The 17,062-nt window shown below is 47.5% G+C and overlaps 7 protein-coding genes across 7 annotated transcripts; 4 read left to right on the top strand and 3 right to left on the bottom strand.

Moving 5' to 3' along the window:
- Nucleotides 1–715: 715 nt before the first annotated feature.
- On the top strand, nt 716–1,375 carry N7477_001686 (uncharacterized protein; the record flags this gene model as incomplete). Its single annotated transcript, XM_056963349.1, has 2 exons — nt 716–862; nt 926–1,375. 2 exons carry the CDS (start codon nt 716–718, stop codon nt 1,373–1,375), a joined length of 597 nt encoding a protein of 198 aa, XP_056826268.1.
- Nucleotides 1,376–2,677: 1,302 nt separating this feature from the next.
- On the top strand, nt 2,678–3,572 carry N7477_001685 (uncharacterized protein; the record flags this gene model as incomplete). Its single annotated transcript, XM_056963348.1, has 2 exons — nt 2,678–2,939; nt 3,007–3,572. The coding sequence occupies 2 exons, from the start codon at nt 2,678–2,680 to the stop codon at nt 3,570–3,572; spliced, it is 828 nt and encodes a 275-aa protein (XP_056826267.1).
- A 1,022-nt stretch (nt 3,573–4,594) lies between these two features.
- Nucleotides 4,595–6,666, top strand: N7477_001684 (alpha-L-arabinofuranosidase A; the record flags this gene model as incomplete). Its single annotated transcript, XM_056963347.1, has 3 exons — nt 4,595–4,750; nt 4,905–6,221; nt 6,277–6,666. The coding sequence occupies 3 exons, from the start codon at nt 4,595–4,597 to the stop codon at nt 6,664–6,666; spliced, it is 1,863 nt and encodes a 620-aa protein (XP_056826266.1).
- Nucleotides 6,667–6,824: 158 nt separating this feature from the next.
- On the bottom strand, nt 6,825–8,594 carry N7477_001683 (phytoene desaturase family protein; the record flags this gene model as incomplete). The annotated part of the gene is made up of 4 exons (XM_056963346.1): nt 6,825–7,733; nt 7,793–8,326; nt 8,394–8,515; nt 8,567–8,594. The coding sequence occupies 4 exons, from the start codon at nt 8,592–8,594 to the stop codon at nt 6,825–6,827; spliced, it is 1,593 nt and encodes a 530-aa protein (XP_056826265.1).
- Nucleotides 8,595–9,243: 649 nt separating this feature from the next.
- Nucleotides 9,244–11,317, bottom strand: N7477_001682 (Bifunctional lycopene cyclase/phytoene synthase; the record flags this gene model as incomplete). Its single annotated transcript, XM_056963345.1, has 6 exons — nt 9,244–10,087; nt 10,144–10,437; nt 10,498–10,671; nt 10,735–11,084; nt 11,132–11,231; nt 11,295–11,317. The coding sequence occupies 6 exons, from the start codon at nt 11,315–11,317 to the stop codon at nt 9,244–9,246; spliced, it is 1,785 nt and encodes a 594-aa protein (XP_056826264.1).
- An 815-nt stretch (nt 11,318–12,132) lies between these two features.
- On the bottom strand, nt 12,133–13,080 carry N7477_001681 (phytoene desaturase family protein; the record flags this gene model as incomplete). Its single annotated transcript, XM_056963344.1, has 1 exon — nt 12,133–13,080. The coding sequence occupies one exon, from the start codon at nt 13,078–13,080 to the stop codon at nt 12,133–12,135; it is 948 nt and encodes a 315-aa protein (XP_056826263.1).
- A 1,654-nt stretch (nt 13,081–14,734) lies between these two features.
- Nucleotides 14,735–16,708, top strand: N7477_001680 (carotenoid oxygenase family protein; the record flags this gene model as incomplete). The annotated part of the gene is made up of 3 exons (XM_056963343.1): nt 14,735–14,784; nt 14,841–15,486; nt 15,539–16,708. The coding sequence occupies 3 exons, from the start codon at nt 14,735–14,737 to the stop codon at nt 16,706–16,708; spliced, it is 1,866 nt and encodes a 621-aa protein (XP_056826262.1).
- Nucleotides 16,709–17,062: the final 354 nt, after the last annotated feature.

Here is a 17,062-nt window from a genome sequence, read left to right as displayed (position 1 = left end):
ACGATATGGTTTCTCACCGATTCTAAATATTTCCAGCAGACGACCCGTGCCACTCGTTTGTCGCGTGTCTTGCTGAGAAATGCAAGCTATCTAGATTCAGAGCGTCAAATACTTTCGTCTTCTCTTAGTTGAAGACGTGAGGAGATTAAGGAAACTCAAACTATTTCTCCGACCTCGGTTTCTCACGTAATCAAAGACGGTAGAAATGTCGACTGTGACATCCTCGCTATAGTCCAACGAGACGTTTGAAAAGGTGGCAGCACATCTTCCAAGGCACGATATCCATTGTTACAAGTCTTACCGTTCGATTGTTGCGGTGCGGAGTTAGGGAACCTCCGTGCTAATGTCCGAAAGCCCCAACGAATGTCTCGGTCAGATCAAAGCTCCGAAGGAATATACAGGGGAACTCTCTCTCACTTGACTCAAATTGGAAGTGAATCTCACATTGGCCAGACACTTCTGTCCGTTCAAAATGGTTTAATATTATTTTCCAAATCTGGCAATCAATCTCCCATTGGCTCCGTCGGTAGCTATATGTAGGATCACAACGTCATGTATAGTATCCAAGTCAGTATGGTAGAGACCTACAGAAGAACATAAATAGGCTGTGGTGCTGCTTCGAGAATTGAGGTCGATCACTTCAGCTCTACATTACCATCCAATCCATGTACCGAAACTCGTCCAACACTCTACGCTCAGCTCTACCATAGAAACCATGGCAGCTACGACTTATTCAGAATTCAATGCCAACACCGAGGGCTTTGAAGTTGCGGAGAAATTTTCATCCCAGGTTCGGGGCAAGTCAGTCATCATCACTGGCGTCAATCGTGGTGGAATCGGGTTCCCCACTGCGCAAGCTCTTGTAAGTATTACCACACTCTCCCATTCTTGAGCATGAGTTGGACTGATGGTAATTGTGTAACAGGCCTCTCAGTCTCCTGCGAGCCTGATTGTCGCTGGTCGCAGCCCCTCTAAGATCCAAGAATGCATCGAACTTCTGAAGAGAGACTGGCCTGACGTGAGCTATCGCGCTCTGCAGATGGATCTTTCCAGCCAGAAGTCCGTCCGCGCTGCCGCTGCCGAGGTCCTGGCCTGGGAAGACGTGCCATCCGTCAATATTCTCATCAATAGCGCCGGTGTCATGGGTGTACAAGAACGAACCCTCACGGAGGATGGGATCGAAATGCACTTCGCGACCAACCACATAGGACACTGGCTTTTTACCTGCCTGATCATGCCAAAGATCATCGAAGCTTCCAAGCAAAACCCCAAGGGCGCCACTAGAATTGTGAATGTGAGCTCTGGATCGCCTAGGATGTCAAGTATGCGCTGGAGCGACATGAACTTTGATAGAAGCTTGAAAAGTCTTGTCTGACATTATACCTAAGATACGTTGGATTCTATGTTTCCTTCAAACCCAGATTTGAGGATCCTTTTGCTTTTTTCGTTTATGAATGCTTGACACCCATGTGCTACCGATAGAAGAACACGATAGATTACTTGCTGATTTGCATTGACAGATGCAGGGCATTGAATCTGATGTTGAAATCATGGCTAGACATCTGTATGAGACTCCCATGTGACTGGGTTGGGTCCTAAGTTCCATTCCCGTACTACTACAGGACGAAAATAGGTACGGTGGTCCTCTTCCCTGTAGTTTCCTACTGGCAGAATTTGTTTTAGCAAGTCAGAGTACAAAAGGAAAGAGGCATACTCAAAAGGCGCGTATAAGAGGAAATATAGGGGCAACGTGACCATAGGCGTCTTTATATTTAGCTCCTGCCGCCTTGGGCCCATTTCAGAGCATCCCGCGCTGCGGTACATAACTACACGAGCTGTACCGGGTCAATGGGTTCTGTCAATTCGAGGCTACGGGCCTCCGCGACTCCATTGTTGAAGAGGCGGAGGTCGCTGTGAGCTCGGGCCCCAGTGACTACGTTTAGCAGTTCAGCCTCGTAAATCAAATTGGGTCTGACGGGATTTGACTGACCCAAACCTTATTCCTAATGAGACACACAGCCTCAATCAACGCCAATAAGGGGATCATCGACTCCAGCACCGTCTAACATGTTCACTAAACTCGGACACTCACATCCCTTGGAAAAGTTTTCTTTAATCGACCACGCCCGGAAGTTCCTGTCTCGAGTCCACATCAAATGGGGTCACTTACGATACTCAGGCCTCGAGTTCACTGTCAGCTCGTACTTTGTATCACTGTGGAGCTTGACGAAGAGGGGATTTTCTGTAGGCGCCGCATAACGCACAGACGCGGGCCATGCTGATCGGCCATCCGTAATTCAACCATGATCTTCAATACTTTGCTTTGATATGGTCTGATTCTGGGTGGGAACCTGACAAACTGATAATAGATTTCATGCTTCTGAATCCTAATCTCCAGCCTAAGAAGCTGACTTCCGAAGTGCTCAAGATACATTATTTGATTGGCATAAGCGAAAACGGGAAGAAGTCGAGGATCTCTACTCAATGAAGTTAAAAGCCGCTAAGACCCTTCCTACTTGCAGTCAATCATTTGAAGATCTGGGGCCGACTCACCAACACAGAAAGCGACAGCTCAAATATCCTCTTTTTTTCGTGCTTCCTTATATTGGGCGCTATGGACTGAACTTCTTCATGACACCGTCCTTCCCCTACCTGAATCGGGGAGGCAGCCGCCAACATGAATATGTCACGACGACCAACAATTGTCGCGACCTTTATGCAGAAGCTGCTGCTTGTCTTGCTGCTCTGTCTACCCGCTAATGCTCTCTACGTCTTCACATACCCGGAAAATCACATTAATGGTCCTGAAAACCAATCAGACGACCCAATCTACCATGTTGGTTCCACCATAGACATCCAGTGGAAGGAGTCACAATCAAACACGGTTTCAATCGCTTTGTGGCAAGCGATCCCAAACACTGTAGGAGAATTTGTCTGTGGTAAGTTCATACGCTCATAAGGAAACACTCCCCCTTTCGCCATTTTTCGCTCATTCGGATTCCATAGAACCAGCTGCTGGCCTTCAATCGTGCGACTGGACTGTTAAGACTGCGCGAAACCTATCAGTCTCCGACAAATTTTTCTTTCTGATGGGTGCTAAGGGGGAGGACAGTTACGTTGCCAAATCGCGTCAGTTCATAATCAACGGAAGTTCATCCAACGGAACCGCGACAACAACTCAGGCTCTGCCCAGCATTTCGAATGTAACACTTGCTTCCAGCTCTCCGAATGGTGGCTTAAACCCCTCGACCTCAGGGTCGGGATTATCCTCTGGTGCCAAAGCAGGTATGGGGGTTGGTGTGGGGGTTGGTGTGTTGGTCATCGCTGGAGTAGCCTTCATCCTCATCATCCTCAAACGGCGCCGTCGCCAACAAAGCATTTTGGAAACCACTGAACCTAACAATGGACCAGTTGAAGCCGGAAATGAAGGGATTTTTGAGGCACCGGGCACGATGCCAGAAATGACAGCCGAGCTTGACCATGAGACAAGAGCGAGGCTCGCGGGATTCAAACACAAGGTTGTGATCGACAAGAGCGAAGGAGGGCCACAGGAACTTGATGCATCCGTTTAAAGATGAAACGACGAGACTCGACTAGCGGATTCCACCGAGAGTCGGGCCGGATCTGTTCTTAAGCCACGAAAGTAACAGCTGATCTCCTTCGGCTGATTGTCTTACGTATGGTACCCATCTCTATAGCGGCTGTGCTCGATCACTTTTGAATTCCAGATTAGCTTCCAATTCATTAGCTTTACTATAACACTATTGCTAAAGTTTTGATCAGGAACCACAGATACTCAATGCTTTGTTAGCCCTTTCGTGACTCCAGCACCCTTCATATTGGTAATAAATTCAATCCTCGATGACCCCAATCTTTGAGGCTTAAAACCGTACTTTACACATTTACAAAAATAAAAAGTATATTAATTTATTGTGGGTCTTTTTCATGGAAAGTTATCGCCCATGTATCAGGGCATTCGGCGGCCATCCGCTTTTAGTTGGCGTGTTCGAACTCGACCCTCACAACTTCTCCTCACGTTTCGCCTTCCCACACTGTATTCTGATAATTGTGTTTACTTTCAAACTTTTTTTGTCTCAAGTCATATTAGTTGTTGATTCTTGCAAACTGGATCGTTGATTGTACAATCGCGCGTGGTCGCCGGATGAAATTATGCCCTACGTCATGACTTCAAACATGCGATCCTGCACTCCACCTAGCCCAAACGAACCCATTGCCCTATGATAACGTTTTTTGATTCATCAGGAATGATTGAAAATGCTGGACAATTTTGGACGATCAAAGGCAGTATTGTACTTCATTGAGCGTCCCTATCGACCGGGGCAAAGGAAGAAAAGCTAATGCCGCCTACGAAGGGTTTTGATTTGCACCCCACAAATCTTAAGATCCATGATGTCGACTCAATTTAGAGCCGAGTGACGCAGATTGAATGCGGCGGAGACTCTCCGACAGTGATGTCAAGTGCCTCTCCAGGAACACTTCGGTCGTTCAGGCCCCCAGGCCCCCAATCCCCTGAGAGGACTTCTTCTTTCTTCACAGGCCATCTCCACGTCGGGTATTTGAACCCTGAAGCATCATGAAGCCAGGATGTGTGGCTTACCTCTGCCTTGGATCGATGATCGGCCTCGTGCAGGGGATCAGCACTGGCAATAATTCCGAGCCGGTGACCCTCATTGTTGGGAGGGAAGGGAGGAACAGATCAAGCCCATTACTGTACGGAGTAATGTTCGAGGTAGTTTGCTCAGGAAAGCCCAACGTCTACAAGTTAATTGCTGATGGATCAAATTTTATCAGGAAATGGATCATTCTGGTATGCCAGACCCTATGAAGCTAGCGAACCAGCACTAACAACAGGCTGTGAAGGCGATGGTGGCATACACGGACAGCTGCTACAAAATAACGGCTTCCAAGGTACGAGTCTTGGAATGACTTCATACGCACCGGTCGGAGATGCCGAGATTTCTCAGGACATGTCAAACCCTGTGAGCGAAGCGATCACGTCTTCGCTCAAGGTTTCTGTGCCTGATGGCGTTACCGAGTACGTCGGCTTCGCAAATACCGGCTACCTCGGTGTCCCGGTCATGAATCACACGTACAGGAGCTCGTTCTGGATGAAAGGAAACTACTCTGGAACGGTCAATTTGCAACTCCTCGGATCCGTTAGCGGTGTCGTGTATGCCGATCACAATCTCACCGTTCAGAGCACCAGCTCAAAATTCAAAGAAATTGAAACGTCATTCAATTCTACTCAGTCTCCGGATGGGGATAACGAGTGGCATCTGACCGTCGATGGATCGAAAGTGGCTGGCAGCTCATTGAACTTTGGCTTAATCCAGTTATTCCCACCGACGTATAATGACAGAGATAATGGGTTGCGGCATGATTTAGCCACAGCTCTTGAGCACGTCAACTCAGCCTTTCTTCGATTTCCAGGTGGAAACAACATCGAGGGCTTGGAGGTCGACAGTAGATGGAAATGGAACACCACGATCGGCCCTCTCGTTGAGCGCCCCGGACGCGAAAGCGATTGGTTCTATCCAAACACAGACGCGCTTGGCCTTGATGAGTACCTATGGTGGTGCGAAGATATGAACATGGTTCCTCTCCTGGCTGTCTGGGCTGGAAAGTCTTATGGCGATATTGTTTCTGGCCCGGATCTTGAACCCTTCATTGATGATATCATGAATGAGATGGAATACCTTTTTGGTAGTGAAGACACCCATTACGGAAAGATGCGCGTTCAGAACGGCCAAAAGAAGCCCTGGAAAGTCGACTTTATTGAGATTGGCAACGAGGACGATCTCACTGGTGGCTGTGATACTTACCCGGATCGCTTCAACCAGATCTACAAGACGATACACGACAAATACCCGAACATCACGCTAGTCGCCTCTAATGGCAACTACTCGTGCCTGCCGTCGCCACTGCCACAGAATGTCATCATCGATCTGCACTTGTATCGCCAGCCTGATGATTTTGTGGCCCTGTTCAATCAATTTGACAACCAGCCCCGAAACCAGTCCCTCATGGTTGGTGAATACGGGTGTCGGAATACGTCGAGCGCCCTTGGAACTTACTGGTCATTTATGCAAGGCAGCTGCAGTGAGGCTGTTTACATGATGGGCATGGAGCGGAACAGCGATATTGTGAAAATGGCAGCGTATGCGCCATTGCTTGAACATTTCGGATTCATATCGTGGTCGGTAAGTTTGTATTGCAATACTAGATGCCCAAAGCCGACATTAACATATGGTACAGCCCACCATGTACGGCTTCAACTCGAGCCCAGAGACAATCACACTCTCAACGTCCTACTATGTGCAGCGGATGTTCTCCTCAAACAAGGGAAACACGGTTCTTCCAGTCAATTCAACGGGGGAATTTGGCCCACTGTACTGGGTGGCCACGAAGACCGACTCCAGATACTTTATGAAAGTTGCGAATTACGGGCCAGATGAACAGAACGTCACTATCAGTATTCCGAAGACGGAGTCAGGGAGGCTGGAGATGCTGGCTGGCTCTCAGAACGAGGGTAATCAGCCTTTCAATGTAACGGTCATGCCGGTTACTACTAATCTAAAGGGTGATCATGGAAATTATTCGGTGACCATGGCGCCATGGGCTGTTGCTGTTTTGATCGCGACATGACGCAATATACCTGAACATCCTTCTTCATGTTTAAAGGGCAATTGACAGCTAGAGTCAGAAGTACAAGGGTTCTCTGGGGCAACTGTTGTTATATCATGTCATGGCGGGCCAATATCATTCCAATTTAAGGACACGACCAATGCTTCTCTGCCCTTCACTTATTGCGGGACTTTATAGTAAAACAACATGGCCAAGATCGGGAACAAAAAACAAAGCCCCATCAAGAGATTGGATACGATTCCCTTTCCTCTCCGAGACATGTCCGCTATTATGCCCTCGCTCACAATCTTTGCACTAGAAAGCGCAACAGGAACTCCAGCCCCGGGATGTGTACTTGCGCCCACAAAGTACAGTCCCTGAATATCAGGGTGCCTAATCTTGGGTCTGAAGCTCAGAACGTTGAAGAACGAATGTGAAAGTCCGAGAATCGCGCCGCGATCCAAGTTGAATTTCGCTTTCCAGCTGGTGGGTGTCTCGATTGACTCATGGATTAAGCTGTCGCGTAATCCTGAGGCCCCTGTTCGAGATTCGATAGTCTTGAAAACGACATCACGAGCATGCTTTATTAAATAGTCCCAGTCTTGGGGATTAGAAGGGTCGTCCACCAGGTGCCCGACCGGTACTAACACAACCACTGCGTCTTTTCCTTTGGGAGCTGCAGTGGGATCGATGCGGCTTGGGACGTTGACGTAAAACGATGGCTCATTGGGGAGTTGGTGGCGGTGGAATATGGCGTCAAAGCTCTCCTTGTATTCTTCCGCTAGGAAGACATTGTGTACGTGCAGCTCCGGGATGATTCTGTCGAACGACCAGAAGAATGAGATGCTACTGCAAGACGCCGGACGTTTGGTCAAGCTTCGAGAGTAAGCACTGGGAGGCAGCAGGTTATTGTACGCGTAGACTAGATCCGCGTTGATGACGACGACATCGGAGAAGAGCTCTTCGCCTGACTTCAGTCGTATACCCTTAGCTTCGCTGTCCGGGGAGTAGATGATTGATGCGACTTCGGTGTTTAAGCGATACTCAACGCCCAGCCGCTTGCCGACATTGGCCACCGCTTCAAGGACCTATAAGCAGAAGTAAGCATTGGACAAACAAAAAAAAATGATCAGGTAAAGCCTCTGACCTTCACGAATCCACCTTCAGGATACAGAATTCCATGCGCTAGCTCGGTATATTGCAGCAGAGAATATGTCCCAGGAGCTTCAAAAGGGTTCATACCAAGATACATGCTAGCAAAAGTGAAGGCGCGCCGAAGCTTGTCCGACTTGAAATGTCGCTCTATACGACTCCACATGCTCTCGAATGGATGCAAGGCCATCAAAGACACAAGTAGTTTCGGGCGCAGCATAGCCAGCAGGTTGGGAAAGTCTTTGGATAAAACATGCTTCATGGAGAGGTCATAATGCTGACCGGACTCTCTCATGAATCGCAACAAATTTTGCAGGCCATCTTGGCCCTCGTACCGCTCTATTTGAGGTTTCATTTTGCAAAGATCAGTCGACAATTCAAAATGATCATGGTCCGAGAACCAGATGCGATAATTAGGTTCGCATTTCAGAAATCGTACTTTCTCATCTTCTGCAGATGTGCCTAGATCGCTGAAGGTCTGGTGAAAGACCTCTGGCATGAGCAAGAGGGATGGACCTTGGTCGAATCTCTAAGATTAAATTAGAACTGAATACAAACGATACGAAGAGAGAATCTGAGAATCTCGACAAACGCACGTAGTCTTCATGATGAATGAGGGAACATCTACCGCCAACAAAGCCATTCTTTTCGACAACGGTGACTTTGTATCCGGCCTTGCTTAATCGAGCAGCTGTGGCTATGCCGCCGGCACCAGCTCCTAGAATATGTGAGTAAATTGCGCAGCATTTATCGCCATTGCTCTACTTACCCACAACAATAGCGCTTGGAGTGGTCATTAGGCTGTAAATATTAGACACGGATTCCTAGGCCGAACAGTCCAACACAGCGAGAGACGGGTTTAAGCAGGCTGAGGCCTGGGCCTCATCTTGGCAGGTGACAAATTCCTGGAGCGATTATTGACTCCATATCGGGCCCCACAATTCCCGATCTGGATAATGTACGGTATTTCTAACAGTGTTCCAGGTTTCACGTCGGACCTAATGGCGATTATCGCGATCTGTTCCATAATTGTATAGTACCGAAACCCATGAGTCAGAATGGAGAAAGCACACTATGTATTCCCTTACAGCTCCGAACAGAATACCGGTTTGGGCATTGGTCCCCCAACCCTCGCTCAACAAGGGGTAAATATTCCTCGATGGTCGGGAATTCTGGAATCTGCAATCATGGCCAGATTACAGTCGTCAATTTATTTGAACCCTTTCGCCTTGGCTGAAGCCGTTTGCTAGGATTGACCTCGGGTTTTGGCTTCCATTACTACCCCATTCCCCTCCCAATCACCGTTTTTTTCTCAGTTCATCCAATTTATGTCCATTAGCCCTCATTTCACCTTCACCTGGTATATGTACAATAGAATGTAGTAGACTCGCTGGATGGGAGACTTCTCTTGTAACTCAAGGCTATTGGCTAAATGAAGCTCAGGAATTAACTAGCATTCATCTCCCACCACGCAAGCCGGAGCCTCCGCCACAAAGGGACTTTCAACTTTCCCTCCGCCTTGATCCCAGCTTGCCGTCTCCTGCGAACCATTTCCCCAATCATCATGTAGCTTTCAATTGTCGTCTTAATAGGACCACGAGCCTCCTTGGGGAGCTCATCGATTGCTCTCACGCTCTGTTCATAGGCATCGTTCGCTTTTCGCAACATGCGATCTTCAAAGATGGCAAGTCTGTCATCATGCGGACTTGCTAGTACATCAGTCGGCGTGAGTCCTTCTTCGGCCAACCAGGAAGTAGGAATATAGACTCGATTAATCGCGGCATCACGCGTGATATCACGTGCAATGTTGACATATTGTAATGCCTGGCCCATACAATGCCCGGAGTTGATGATTCTCTCTTGTTGAGCGCGATCATATTTTGTTTGATCCATTGCATAGTGGCTGAATACCAACTCAAGGAGAGAAGATGCGACGGTGCCCGCGACACGATGGGCGTATAATTGTAAATCTGATTCAGTCGCAATCGGGAACGCTTGCTTTTCGATGGAGAAGTCGAGATCCATTTCGAATCCGGTCAAAAGTTCGAGTAGTGGTGTCAAGGTGAGACGAGAAACTGGCAGCAATGCAATGGAGGAGAGTAGTGGAGATAAAGAGCTTGGCTGCTCGGGACTGTTTTCGACTTCCAGATAGTCATAGAGAGGCTTGGTGGGCCGCTTCGTTGAGAAGCGCCAATGCAAAACTTGCGATGCTTCTTTGATGTTCGCCTGCGCAGTCTCACGATCTGGGGCTTCGTCTACCAAATCATCAATAACTCGACAGAAAGAGTATCTGCAAAATAATTAGTACTCAAAATGGCCTTTTCGTTGAATGGGTCAATCTCATACAAGAGAACCAGGTCGATGCGTAATCTGTCCTGGAACATCGCGCTACCCAAGTACATGCTTTGACTCTTTTGAGACAACTTCTCAATGGCTGCGTTCAATCCCTCGAGAAACCGAACATCGAAAGACCTCGACTGGCTGGTCATATAAGACCAGAAGATCTGGGCGACCGAGGGTTGACGGCTGTCCGCCGGCTTGGACATGACCGTGTCATACTCGGCGATTGCAAGAGCATGATCCACGGTGACCAGACCGAAAACGACCATAACATTGGTGATCAGAAAAAAGACTGCCTCCCTGATAATAATAAAAAGCTATGTTAGTGAAAATTGCGACGTCAACTTCATCCAGACTTACTCTAGATCCAATGATCCCCCAAACCGAATGTCCACCTTGGTTCCACGTTCAATCACCCATGTGCCTCGTTGCAGCGAGAAAAAGTCAACAATCCATAAATAGAAGGTCGGCAACAAGATGGAAATAAGAAGAGGTTTCTTTGGCAAGGAAATGAGAAAATTCCCGCAAAGGAGCCTAGTAATCAACCATGTTAGGATTACCCGACCAGTAAAATCAATCGGGAATTCAAAATCTCACCATTGGAAAGTCAATACAGGAAGCGCCCATGCTAGGATCAGGCCAAGGTATGTCAAGTGGCTCTTGCTCAACATGAAAATAATGCCCATAGCAGTTCCAACCATCAATGTTGCAGTTCCAATGGCTTTTGTGAAATTGCCCTTCCGTGGCAGCAAATACGCCGGAAGGACCAGATGCTTAGTGAGAACGACATAAAGCAAGCTCGTGCAGTATGTCTGGATGATGAAGAAGAAAATTTCCTCAAACGGAATGTCAAATAATGTATGCCCAAGAATTGCATCGGCTGGATATGACCAGATGCGATTGCGGATCAGATACGAGTCCCACGGTATGGTAGCGAGAACGGCGATCTGATGCTGTCAATAGTGATTCTGAAGCAATATTATGACTCTCTTACGTTTATTAGAATTAGGATTTTGGTAACTTCGAGCCTTGTGAAAAACGGCCAATAGGCCGCCGTGAGTAAAACAGCGGGCGGAAGTGTCCAGGTCAAATGGCTACAGAGAGTGTTAGGCCTCACTGAACCTGCGGGATTCTGTCATGTTTTCTGCACAACATACACCAGCCAATAATCATATCCCATTATGCCGAATGTCGAGTGTGCAACTGCCTTTGCCGACCGAGCACAGGGTCTTCGAAATCAGTGTAGGAGTGCGGTGGAGAGAAAATGAACCAGACATTCTCTATAAATGTCGGATCCAATCATTTGCTGACTCAAGAAGTCGCCGATCCAAAGTCCAGCCGAATTGGAAGAAGCTTGCGTGAAGCTCCGCATCCCTTGCTGGGAATGGACGTGTTGTAATTCTAAACAGGATAACGGGGGGCCTGCGCTTCCACTGGAGGATGCGTGGAGTAACGATGATTACGACTCAGTAATACACAGTTACCAGCCACAGCCCGCAAAAATGGAGTTTCTTAGTCCACAATCATATATGGCTCGTTGTAATATTGGCTTAGAGATACACTAAACAGCGATAGAGTTGGCCCAAAACGGAGTTGCTCCACCCAGAAGTGTCCGTATCGGGACTGCCGGGACAGCACATCCGCAGCGTTACAGAGTCCCAAAGTGATCCAAAAGTGTAATGACGACGTAATTGGTCACTAAATCAAGCGCCTTGGTGCACTTTTCTGGGCTAGGCACCACTAACGCATGTAAGACCAGTGAAAGCGGGAAAAGCAGGGAAAGTGAATGTTGGGCTCGGTCTTTGTCGGCTGTCCGTTAGCCGGTCCCGGGCGATCGATCGATCGATCATCCACCGATGTGGCTCCGACAAAGCAGGTTCGAGGGCCGTGATCTAGGAAGGCTATACAAACAATAGGGCGACACGTCGTTACAATTGTGGAAAAATTACTCATTATGGATTGATAGCTCACAAACAATATAAACAAAGACCCAAATTACAATACCCACAATGTTCCTCCTAAAGCTATCCCGATAGCCATGTAGAGAGCTAGAGCAAAGAAAACTCGCTTCCACACAGACTGGGTACCCATGATCTTGGCAGAGAATTGCGAGGCCACACGATTGAATTTTGGAGTAGGACTCTCCCAGGGGATGGAAACCTCCAAATCTTTTAGGACTCGCTGCGCGGTAAGTCTTGCGCCTGCCAAGCAGGTCGGTACTCCAGCTCCAGGGTGCGTACTGGCACCAACAAAGTATACACCGTCAAAGTCATCGGATTTGATCTTGGGTCGGAAAGACAAAATGTTGAAGAAGCTGTGATCGAGACCAAATAGTCCGCCTCTCTCAGAGTTGAATGTCTCTTGCCAAGCCAATGGCGTGTTGATCATCTCATGATCGATGAGATGTTTGAAGCCAGAGGCGCCGGTTCGCTTTTCGATGGAGGATATCACGTGCTTGCGGGCAGACACAACCAATTTGGTTATTTCATTCTTCACCAAAGGATTGTTCCTTGGATCTGAAGTGCCAAGATTATCGACCAGAACAAGGACAATGACAGCATCCTTTCCTGTTGGTGCTGCTGACGGGTCTATTCTGGAGGGAACATGGACGTAAAATGATGGTTTTAGTGAATCTTGCTGCTGCATGTGTATCTGGTTGGATTGCTGTCCAAAGGAATCTTCCACGAAGATGTTGTGAGTCTCTAACTGGGGGACCTTCTTGGAAAGGGACCAGTAAAATGAGATGCTGCTGCAAGAGACATCTTTGCTCCTGCCCATATCAGCTCGCCCTGATCGATCCGATGGGAGAAGCGCTCTCTGGGCATAAAGTAAATCGGCGTTGATAACAACAGCGTCAGCTTCGACAAATCTGTCCGCACCTAACGAAATACCTAGAGCCTTCCCATCCGGCGATATGGTAACTTTCTTCACAGGATGCGACATATGAAACTTGACACCAAGCCTCGTACCAATCTCAACCAAGGATTCAACAATCTTTCAAAGTTAGGCTCGCTTCTCATCATTGATGGACGTCGACTTACTCGGTGAAACCCTCCACGAGGGTACCAGATTCCACCTGCCAACTCAGCGTATTGTAGGAGAGTGTAAGTATCCAAAAGTCTCAAACGGAGACATTCCAAGATACATACTCCCGAGGGTAAAAACTTGGCGAAGTTTATGGGATCGGAAAAAGCTGGCTGCTCTTTGCCAGACATTATGAAAGGGATGCAATCTAAACAACCAAGGCAGGAATGCTGGCCTGAGAAGTGACAGAAAGCTAGGGAAGTCTTTCTTCAACACGTGAATCAAGCTTTGCTCGTAATGGGTTTGAGACTCTTGGAGAAACGCTAGAAAACGATCAAATCCCTGTGAGCCTTCTATCTTCTCGATTTGACCTTTCATGTGAGCGACATCAGTGGAAGTCGCAAAACAATCTCCATCTTGAAACCAGACATTGCAGTTTGGTTCACATTTAAGAAGATCAATGCCCTGTGAAGACATGCATGTGCCCAAATGCTGAAAAGTTTCTTCGAAGACCTCGGTCATGAGCATGATTGATGCTCCACGATCAAAGCGCTTGGAGGAAAGTCAACAAAAGTCTCCAATATTCAATCAACAATTGCTTACATAGCCGTTGTGAACGATATTACTGCACTTTCCACCGTGAAAATCATTTTTCTCGTACACTGATACCTCTATTCCAGCCTTTGCCAGTCGGGCTGCGGTTGCGACACCTCCAACTCCCGCTCCTAGATAATACCCAGTTAGCTCGGTTCCAGGAAAGCAGGATAGTAAAACGTTTGCTACCATACCAATCACAATCACTTTCTTTCTCTGCGTGTCAACCATTTTCAGGTTGAATATAGTTGTTCCCCGAATAGCCAATATCCTCAGATTTCAAGTTGCCCTTGAAGGAATCTCACAATGTTTTAGTCGTGAACATTAAAACCGGGCTTACAGAGATCGTACGCCCAAATACGTGATGTTACAATACACGCCGATGTATTGCCCGATCTGGATTAGTCGGTCTGACAGAAGGATAAGGTCCCCTTGCCGTTTATTGGCGGAATTGGAAATTGGCCGTATTCACTGATGGTAATCAAATATTGGAATCGCGGAGAGCCGCGATCTAAAGATTGACTTCCAGCGATATCAGGCATATCAGATGCGGCTGATAAATCGAGACCTGCAATGGCCTTTCATGAGTAGTTAGGAGTGATTGAGATCATAGACTGTTGTGCCCTCGTTTTCGTATCGCTCGTTTTCGTACGTGCTTTCAGCCTCGCTTATGTGCGTCAGAAGCCTGAGAATAATACCTCGATCGGCCAATGGTGAGCAATTGCTTGACAAAAGTGCTATTTCTTGTAGATTCGATGAATAAATGACTTTGTGAATAGCAAAACTACACTGATTTTGCTTCAATCTGGCTATTGTCGATGTGACGTCAACTCTCCTGCCGGCATTCACGCGCTTTGCTCAAAAACGTTCTCATCGCCAAACAGCATTACCGAGACACACCTGCCACGTGACTTAACTCATGTTTCTCTTGACAGCCCTCTTAGAGATATTTCTAATGAGTTGACATCGTGTTGGGGCCATGGGAGACGCGGCAAAAGGCAAGATGCGCGCCGCGGATAAACCACATCGGTAACTTCAAAGGTCTTACCTCTACCAACAAGGAACACAAGCTTACCAAGTCAAAGATGCTTGAGAGGCAACTTTGCACCGATCCATCGTCAGCTTGATCTAGAGCCATGTACATACACGGGAACTATTCCCGTCGAGCTTCATGGTGGTCAGTATGTTCGAAATGGCGGCAACCCGAGCTTTGGAAACGATCATAGCAGCCATATGCACATGTTCGACGGTGACGGCATGCTGAGTGGTGTATTGTTTCGAACAACTGGACAATCCGGGAAAATTGAGCCCTGCTTTGTTAATAAATACATCTTGACAGATGTCTTCCTTGCAACAAAGTCGATGCCCAGAGTCCGTTCATCGATATTGCCTAGTATCGCGACACTGATTCACCCTCTTGCCTCGGTGATTTCAACATTCTGTGAACTTTGTCGCTTCTTAGCCCTCATTACTTGGTCCCACTTTAATATGCACGTACCATCAGTGCGTAAAATCAGTGTCGCAAATACAGCAATCTTATATCACGACAAGAGAACTCTCGCAACTTGTCAAACCGGACCGCCGATGAGGGTACAGTTGCCACATCTAGAGACTGTCGGTTGGTACAATGGATCCTCAGCGGATCACGAATATGCAACCTCGGGCTCCGATGATAACCTGTTCGGTCGCAGTGGACTATTTGGGTTTCTGAAAGATTGGACCACCGCACATGTGAGTGGCCGTCCATACTGGGTGGGAATATGGTCACTGATTGCGAAATTAGCCGCGTGTCGATTACAATACTGGGGAGCTGATCTCATTTCAAACATCTTTCTTACCTCCTTTCGTCTGGTATTCGGTCATTCCCAGCAAAGGGGAAGCAAAATCACAACAGCACCCATTACATGCCTCGGTACCGGGGATTTCAGACCCAAAATTGATGCACGATTTCGGCGTCTCACCCAAGTATACCGTCATCTTGGATCTTCCAATGTCGTTGGACCCTGTCAATATGCTGAGAGGGAGACCCATTGTTCATTATGATCAGTACTCACCATCACGATTTGGTATTTTCCCCCGTCACGATCCCGGTAGAGTGCGATGGTTTGAAACAGAAGCTTGCTTCATTTTCCACACCGCCAGCACTTGGGATGAATTTGCACCAAAGTCAGCAAAAGATGAAGAAGTTGAGGCTGTAAATATGGTTGCATGTCGCTACACCAGTGCGGATATGCTATATTCTATGGGCGCCATTGACACAATTTCGAGTCCAAGATTTCCCGAAGAACAGGGGAGCGACAGTCGACTTTACTATTATAGATTCTTACTGTCGGACACAAAACGGAATTTGATCTCTCATCAATGGGCCTTATCTGCTATTCCCTTTGAGATGCCTGTCATCTCGCCCTCCTGCTCGACAACTGCACCCAAATACATATACGGATGCTCCTCAAAGGATGCAATGTTTGGATCAAGCACAGGCGAGCCTATGAAAGTCGACTGTCTTGTTAAAATTGACATTCAACCCTTGATCCGGCAAGGAATTGAAAAAGAAATCAAATCAGTCGATGGCTGTGTTGATGAAAGATGCATTGCTGAGATTTTGCAAAACGATGACATTGAAGATCCTATCAGAGTATTTCAAGCCCCGGAAGGATGGTACGCTCAAGAGCCTCGATTTGTTCCTCGGCATGACGCTCAATCCGAGGATGATGGATACCTCCTCACTTTAACGTTCGATGAGTCCCAGCTGCATGAAGATGGAGAGGCTCCGGAGGATGCCAGAAGCGAGCTTTGGGTCATTGAAGCGTGCGACATGACAACAGTGGTGGCGAAGATCTTACTACCCCAGAGAGTGCCCTATGGATTCCATGGCAACTGGTTCACGCAAGAGGAAATCGAAATGCAGAGGCCATATAGAACCTCACGTACTCAGCAATGGGCTAATCTATGAATGAGAGGAAAGCATTTCAAAATCATTCGCGAGCTTGTTTCATACTTGACTGAACGTATATAATCATCATCGCGGATGTGAAGTTGAGTTTTTTCAAGCCCAATAAGGGGCCTGTGTACCGGTGCCAGCTCCATGATCATTCTTCAATATTACCAGAGAAGTGCGTTCTAAGAATATTCATTACTGGGAATCTCATGAAACGGGGTCAAATATCATGTTGAACAGTGCTTCGGTAGTGGCTTGCGGAGAACTATCGCCACGGGTCAGTGGCTCTTGGTTTGGAACCGTATCCAGACAAAAGCATTGTTTGGCTCAAGTCTTACTCCCGCCGCTCTCTCGCTGTCGCATATGGCT

This window comes from Penicillium maclennaniae (genome assembly GCF_028827695.1).
Source record: "Penicillium maclennaniae strain IBT 15551 chromosome Unknown utg000002l:1.0-2354659.0:1.0-2356205.0, whole genome shotgun sequence".
NCBI classification, from domain to species: domain Eukaryota; kingdom Fungi; phylum Ascomycota; class Eurotiomycetes; order Eurotiales; family Aspergillaceae; genus Penicillium; species Penicillium maclennaniae.
Note: the sequence above shows the minus strand (reverse complement) of the source record. Positions and strands in the feature narration are given on the sequence as shown.